The 8,700-nt window shown below is 29.3% G+C and overlaps 1 protein-coding gene across 1 annotated transcript; it reads right to left on the bottom strand.

The window, feature by feature from the left end:
• Positions 1-6,085: 6,085 nt before the first annotated feature.
• On the bottom strand, positions 6,086-8,395 carry LOC105107292 (NAC transcription factor 29-like). The gene is made up of 3 exons (XM_011001171.1): positions 7,950-8,395; positions 7,433-7,758; positions 6,086-7,078 (listed from the first exon to the last, which is right to left on the bottom strand). Exons 1-3 carry the CDS (start codon positions 8,110-8,112, stop codon positions 6,470-6,472), a joined length of 1,098 nt encoding a protein of 365 aa, XP_010999473.1. The 5' UTR covers positions 8,113-8,395; the 3' UTR covers positions 6,086-6,469.
• Positions 8,396-8,700: the final 305 nt, after the last annotated feature.

The following is an 8,700-nucleotide window of genomic DNA, read 5'->3' as shown; positions in this document are numbered from 1 at the left end:
GTTGAATAGTGTTTAGGCTGGATTGCAAGACAAATTCAGACTTCTCTTTTGTGGCCAAACTTTGAATTTGAAAATGGCAAATCTGGGTCTTTCCATACCCATAAAAGTTGTAGGCCTATTTGTTATCTTTCCAGCCATATAAATTAATATGAAATCCAAGATCTATAGCTCTAGATATGATCCGATGACTGAACAGTGTTTGAATTTGAAGTGAATCGGTATCTCCTTCGTAAGCTTAGCCTTTTCTTTGTCCTTTCACTTCCAATAGTTAATCACAACAATCAATCCTTTAAATTATAAGAATACCTGCATTTAAAATGAGCATTTACCATAAATTAAATGTATCTTATATTATTAGACTTGTTATTACAAAACATGTTCTACTTAAGGAGTTGTTGATACTTCAAGTGCAAAATAATGATATAAAGCCTTGATAAAAATGCATTTTTAATCCAAACCTAATGGATTAAAAGTGCACTTTTAATCCGCACTTTTAATCCCTTAATTTATATATGTGCAATTTAATCCAAACCTAATGGATATAGCCCTGCCTCTCAAATGGATTGGTGTTTTTGGGATAGTTAACTTACTTGATAAGTAATGAATATGGTGTAAATATTATTAAAACATATCTTAAACCACTTGAACCTAATCCAAAATGTATATTTATATATTTTTTAAATATATTTAGATATATTAACAGAAAACACACATATATGTAGAATACTTATTAATTTATAGTTTAACAATTTGATATGCACACACTTCAATTTTATATATATGCAATTTATTTTGTATTTAATAATAAATAATTGTTGGACAATTGATATCTATATAGATAAATAATTCTATCCATCAATATTAAAGATAACAATTAAATCTAGTCTCAATGGATACCAACCCAAACATGTCTTTTTTTTTTTTTATGGTTACCTTACTCGATACATAATTGATAATGTATAGGTATTATCAAAACCAATCCAAAACCTGTCCAAACTTAACATGAAATGTATATTTATATTAGATAAATATATTTGTTGAATATTTTTATTTTAATGTGATATATATATATATATATAAAGATAAAATTATAATTTCATAATTTATTACACACATGCTCTCTCTCTCTTCGAATATATATACACCTAAAATTCGATTAATAGTTTATTGATATCTAAATTTTTTATCCTGTAGATAAGATATAGGATATGAATATAAAAAAATCTAACACATAAATAATCATTGACATTATACTTAATGTTTATTTTAATTTAGTTTTTCGTCAAAATTTTTCTATTTTCTTTTTATTTCTCTTTCTTATGTTTTACCCTTTTATTGCTTTTTTTTTTCAAATATCATCCCTCGGTGTTTTGTTATTGAAAAATTTTACTTTGTTATTTTTTGTTGTTTACCTTCAATGAATTTAATTCCAAGTTTATGACTAGGATCACGAGTTTAAAATATTAACAATGATTGACCTCATTCTTTTTGTAGGTTCTTTATTGATTTTTTTGCCAATCTCATGCTTCAATATTTGTTTATTAAAAATTAATCTTCATGTTTTTTTTTTTTTGCTTTCTGTTCTATGAGATTTTTTCAATTCTATACCTATGGTCATAGAATTAATAGGTTAACTCAATTTAACCATGATTTTTTTATTGCTTTTTTTAAGTTTTTTTTTTCAATTTTCCCTTTTAATATTGAATTGTTTAATAATTGAGCTTTTAATTTTTTTCTATAGAGTTTTTATAATATCACAGCTAAGTCCCAGATTTTGCATGCTATTTTGGATGGATTTGAGTTTATTTTTTTAACTTTTTTTTTAATCTTTTTCTTTTTCTTTTTTATTTATGTTATCAAAATTATACAAACTTATTAACTCGAGTCAAGTCAATCAACTAAGTCTTTATTTTAAGAACACTTGTATGACTTTGATTTCCTTTGTGATGGAAAAAAATTAGGTAAACTTGCAGTGTAACACTAAACACCTATCTACTTTGGACTATATGATATTTTTATATCTTCAAACAAGGCAACTACTTGTACTGTGTTCGGAAGAAGATGAAGGAAAGGGGAATCAAGGTAAGCGACGAAAATGAAAGAAAATTAAATAATTAACCTAATCAATTTGATCAAAAGTTTTTAATAAAAAAAACTTTTAACCTTTCTTACCCCAATTATCTCTTGAAAACTCTTCCTATGAAATATCCATATAATCTTATAAAAATTATTTATTTGCCTGCAAATGCACCCAAGCTGTGAAGTTACAATTTCCCTTTTCTTCCCCACACCACAAAAAAAAAAAAAAAAGATACCAACGATGCAAATATCTATTGCTAAAACGTTTTTGCCTCTCATCCTAGTTTTCCACATGTACCTACAACCTAAAAATAGAGTCTTTTTACTAACATATTATTTTTATTTTCAGTTTTATTTTCCTTTTTTATAGTTTGTCTTTTCCAATAAAAATTATAAAATGTGTTCATTTATTGAGTGAATAACTAGGAATTTTTTCATTGATAAGAAATATATCGATATTATAACTATTTTTCATAAAAAAACCAGAACTATAATTTATAATAATCTTCTTAATATTTTGTATTCTTGGTAATTTAATTGTAAAATATTAGTTTTATCTTATTCAAATTAAGATTTTTATAAAAAAGTTATATTTTCAACTCAAAAAAATATTTGTTCCACTAACTCTATAAAAATGTAAAAAAATAATTATAATATTTTACGTGGTTAAAAAGAGTTTGTATATAAAAGGGAAAAAACTGTGTTGTTATTGTATTTTTTTAATTTGAAAAAAAAAATGAAAAAAAAATGTAAAGAAAAATCATTGAGAACCTCTAAAATATGCTTTCTAAACTCAATAAAAAATTGAAAAACAAGAAAGCAAACCTTCCATTTTTCTAGATGGGGAGATATTGTGTTTGAACATGGAATTCTACTTTCCTTCTTCTAAATTTATTTATTTATTTTTTAAATAAATAAATAAATATTTATTTAAATTGAATAATATACGGTAGTAAAACGGGAAAGCATGAAAATGTCGGCAAGGAAAAGGAAGAAGGCTATTGAAGCAAAAACAAAAGAGCCAGCCTGAAGAATTCTTAAGAGGATTAGAACCACGCAAAAAAGTCATGGCTGCTGCTGCTCCCTAGCTGGATGGTCCTTGTTTACCGAAAGCATCAAGCAATACACAACTTTTGCCTCTAAGACTTCGATTTGGTAATGTGATGCTTGGAGGTGCTTTTATACTTATCGCAACTTTAAAATTTACTTATTTTTTATTATTTAAGTCTACTTTTCATCCCAATTATGGTAAAATTGTAGATTTTTTTAAATATAATTTATAATTTTTTTAAATCTATTTTTTCAAATTATAATCGTAATAATTACCATAAAATCAACACATTAATGATTAAATCAACACATTAATGATTGAAGTTGTTTTTTATGCTAACCACAATTTTGGAAATTGTCTGGTTTCGTTGTTTTAACATGCTTTTCATCTCAAATTATGGTAAAAACTTAAGTTGGATAAAAACTATAATTTATGGTATTTTTTGTGAATAAGTTTAAGATTTTTTTTTGTGATTTTAAAAAATATATGTTAAATTAAAACTATTCTAAACTAATTATATTTGAAGTCTACTACAAAAAATAAAACTATTTGGCTAACTAAACAATAAACAAAAGTTATCACCAACTTTTAAGTATTCATATGTATCATTGGTTGATAATAATTTTAAAAATTCAATGTTAAAATTAAAATTGAAAAAACAATAATAAAAATATTCATAAAAAACTTAATGTTAAAATTATTTATATATTTTTTTAAATGTTAGGCTAGTGCATGGGCCAGAGTAACCTAGTGTATTAGAACTTTAAATTAGGCTAATGCATGAGCTAGAATGACCCAATATATTAGGATTTTAAAAAAATTATTTATCATTGAATTTTTCTTATCAAATGAATCTCATCAATACTAAGTCTAATTATTTTTGTTGTCAATATTACAATAACCAACCATTTTTTTATCTTTTTTATACTTTTTTAATAATTTTATTTTTTTAATTTAGTAACTAAAAAATAAATAAAATAAATTTTTAAATTAAAATAATATTATTATAAATTTACGATGAATCATGTATTTTCTTTGTATTTTAATCTAGAGCTTGATTTCATATAAGTAGAGTTTTAAAGGACGTTTCTAACAATCTTATTTCTTTATTTTTACTTAATAACTGAAAAATAAATAAAATAATTTTTTGAATTAAAATGATATTATTATAAATTTATGGTGAATCATGTATTTTTTTTGTATTTTAATCTAGAGCTTGATTTCATATAATTAGAGTGTTAAAGGATGTGAATAAAAATAAAAACAATTTGAAAATTAAAAAAAAGTTGCATAGGAGATTCACTGTTCATATACAGTGGCTGCCGACCTTATATTTTCTAGTTTTTGTTAATTATCACTCTTTTATATTTCAAATTTAAAGAAATTTATTTTCTTTTATGTGTTATCAAAATTAATGCATATCTTGTAAACATAATAATATACGATAATAATAATCAGTCTCTCATCTATTTTGAAATTGAATTTTTGTCAACTTAATTTCTTGTATATTAAAATCACTAAAATAAGGATCAAGAACAAACTCAAGTAAAATTAACATATCAAAATAGAACTAAGATAAAAATAAGATCTTACTCAATCAATATAAGTGGCAACACTTTAGGTATAGAAACCTATACTTTCTTACGATTAGGACAGACATTTATCCTTTCTTAATTAATATCTTAAACTTAATTATTGTAAAACTATGCAAAATATAAATATATTATTAAAGTGCAATAAATATAATTATTGTCCAGTCGATGAATGTAGCTATGCATCACGATCAAATTAAAGTTGAGGTCTTTTACACATTAACACTTTATACAGTTCAATGCATCTGGGTAGGCTTTATTTTTTTCCTAGCTGTTATTTTCAAAGCATCATCAATCGATGTGTTAAACACGTTTCATGTTGCCTAAATTGCTGTAAAAAAAAAAAAAAAAACTTGGGAGGATATTCTTGTGATCTTCCTTGCTTAGAACACGCGCATTGTGGAATCTACCACATGCCATTGATATTAATTAAGAAAAAATAATATGAAACGATCATCACAAGAATGATAAACTCCAAGAAGATAAGACAAAGGAGGAAATATATATATATTAAGATTATTTTATGTTACTATCAAGACTACGGTCGTTAGCATCTATTTTTATTTTTTATTTTTAAGGCAAAGTCCACTCCAAGGAGATATATGAAGAGATGCCTAAAATATCATTTTTGGTGAATATGGAAAAAAGCTGGACGGCAATTAAAAGATTCTCTCTTTGCACCCTCCTAATCTTAGCAGATGATGGAGTAAATCCGGTTGTTTTATCACCATTTATATGTTGAGAAGAAGTATTGTAGAGTCAATTTTATAAATCATTAACTCGTGACCCTTTTTTGTTTGCATTAACTTTATATATAAATTTAATGTGTATTTAGTATGCGGTAGTTTCTGTAGTTTGAAATTAAAAAAATATAGGTTTAAAACAAAAAATTGAATAACAATTTTTTTTTATAAAAAAGTTCAAATTAAAACTACTATAATTGATTTTTATATGCAAAATAAATAAAAAGGGATCTTTATAAATGACAAACATATTATTTTAAAGAAAATATTTAATTAAAACTGCTATGAAATTGATTTTTACGTGCAAAATAAATAAAAAACATGTTTTCATAATTAATGATAAACATATTATTTTAATTTTTTCAAAATTAAAGTTTGAAATTCTACACACACACATATATATGTAGCCAAGTTTAAAAAACAGAAGTTATTTAATTAACTAAATAATTTATTATTTATGATTAGATAAAAAATAAATAGGCTAAATTAGTTAAGTTGCCAATCATATTATTTACTCAAGTTAGTCACTCCAAAGAAAGGAAAATGACCAATTCATTCACTAGTTATTATATAGAAAAGAAAAGAAAAAAAAAGAGAGGTGAAGTCAAGAACAGGAATTCCCACAAGGAAGATTGGCTTTATTCAAAGAAAATTATAAAAAGTAGCATAATATTTCAAGCCAGAAACCAATCCATTTAATTTGGCAACAATGCAATAATTGTACATTTTTTCTCTACAAAAATCATGTATGATTCCAAATTAAAACTCCCCCCCTTATGTCCATTGCTTTGTCAAACTCCTCTTGACTGTCAAATGGGCATCTTCTTTTTGATTCCATTTCAAGTAGTTCTTCAATTTGTAGCACAAAAAATCAGACCCTCCCCCAGACCCTATCCCTTTTATACACACTACCTAGCTGGTAATCCGTAGGTTTTTTTTTTTTTTTTTATAGATAAATGCCTCTTATTTAACTTAATCCCCTTTACTTTTAAGAGCCTTTCATTTTAACCTTGAAATTGAAGATGGGGGCTCAGCAGTAATTGCTGGTTCAAGAATGGCTGGCTTAGGAAGTTGTATTGACCATTATCAGTTTGAGTACTAATGTTGTTGGTGTTAGTGAAACTGCAAGAGTTCATGAACTTCTTTGATGGATGCAGCATGGCCTCATCAATGTGTGAAAGCTGGCGCTTGAGTTTGTTGTCCACGTTGTTGGGCGCTGAGGCGCTCAACTGAGGTAACTTTTGAAGAAAGCAGCCGCCGCCGCCGCTTGCAATATTGCTGTTACTGAAGAAAGGAGGCTGGTCCAGTTGGGAAGCAGTGCTACTCAGTGCAGGATTTGACTCAAACCCTGTTGGGTTGAACGGGGTATCTGCTAGAAAACTGCTCAGCAGGGAATAGTCCATGGCATCTAATAAGTTGGAGAAGGAGCAAGATTTCTGGGACATGAGCGCGCTCTTGTTGCTCATGGGACCTTTCAAGCTTGGTAAAGGGTTTTCTGGGACAAAATGTTCCTCTTCTTCCTCCTGCTCATGTTCACTGGACATTTCTGCCCTTGCACATGAAGTTAAAGCATGGGCTTTCTTGTAAATCCGGCAGAGAACCCAGTCATCCAACTGAAAAACCAAAAGCAAGCTATGAAGGCCAATTAATTCAAAATAAACTCCATTTTTCTATCCATAGTAAAGTACTAAAACAGACGATACATGTTTAAAGTCAATGAAATTAAATGACATAATTAATAAATTATGAACTAATTAATACACAAGTGGGTGCATATTATATTTACGCTCGCTTCATTTACAGTGAGTTGGAAAAAAAAAAAAAACTTAACCTTGTCTTGGTCACCAACCAATTTTTTGAAGTTTGGGGGCACAAAAGCTATGGCTCTGAGAAATATCTTAAAATATTACTTGTATGCAGACGCTAATAAGAGTAAAAGTTGGCATATAATTGTTAATGATGCCTACCCTCATGGATGAATCTCTTGGCTTCATGGGTTTGTTGTAGCTGTAGCTGGGGGTATCTGCTAGGCGATACTCATGCATAATCCAATCAGTCTTGACTCCCTTCGGAGGCTTTCCCTTGTAGAAGACAAGAGCCTTTTTGACACCAACGTTCTCTTGTCCTTGTATGACACCTCCAGGGGTGATTGTTGACGCCATTATGACCTTGTCTGTCCCCGTCGCCTTCCAATATCCAGACGCAGCCGCTCTGTTAGGCCTAGCTCCATTGGGGTACTTACGATCTCTGGGACTGAAAAAGTACCACTCTTTCTCTCCCAAGGCAGCTTTGGCTGACATGAAACAACACCACAAACAAGCCCTGGTTAGTATCATTCAATGGCATGGTAAAGCAGAACAAACAAGAGCAAGCACGAGCCGCTTGTTTTATAGATGAATAATATACCTCAGTTGGATTTTGACATGGCATATAATATCTAGAGAGGGGATGTAATTAAGAGAGGGTAGAGCATAGAATAGAAACCTGGCAAGTCCCATGGATCAAACTTGTAGATATCAACATCTGCTATGATAGACACAGGAAAGGGTGTGGATGCTACCTTCTTCCTAAGGTAATGGAGGATGAGCTCCTCGTCTGTGGGGTGGAACCTAAACCCTGGTGGCAAGCTTGATTGTTGGTTCTTCATGCTAATGATCTAAGATTTAAACAATGGCCCGACCAAAATCATAAACAAGATGATCTAACTAAGGATCGATCGATACCCAGTTGAGCAACCCAGGAGGGTCTAAAGGGAAGGGAAAAGGGAAGGCTAGCTAGAGGTCTAACTCTCAAAGCTTGGCTCTGATAAGCTAAAAGAGAGACAGAGAGAGGGAAGGCGATTGAAATTTTTGGGAGGGGAGGACGGGGTGCCCATTTATGGCCGTGGTACTTTGTCCTCATGTGGAAAATGGGATTAGAACAAAGAGCTTGAAGAAGAATTTTTTTCCAAAAAAAAGAGAAAATTCAGTCGCAAAGGTCAGATAGCTGGGATCCGTAAGCCAGCTGGGGGCATTGGTTTTCTTTCACTTTGTCTTTAGCATCCCACAAGTGGAAAGATGGCGGCTGGTTCAGAGGATGAGCTTAATCCCATGAATCATTTTTTAACCTTTATGATAAGACCTGACACGTGTCATCTAAACCCTCTTCCGATCCCTTCTACACCCTTGTTCTGGTCTTAATCATCCATTGGCGTAAACCTATGCTTCTCTTGACTTTGATCCAAAATTTTGATGGA

This window comes from Populus euphratica, unplaced genomic scaffold, assembly GCF_000495115.2.
Source record: "Populus euphratica unplaced genomic scaffold, PopEup_1.0 scaffold154.1, whole genome shotgun sequence".
NCBI classification, from domain to species: Eukaryota; Viridiplantae; Streptophyta; class Magnoliopsida; order Malpighiales; family Salicaceae; genus Populus; species Populus euphratica.
Note: the sequence above shows the minus strand (reverse complement) of the source record. Positions and strands in the feature narration are given on the sequence as shown.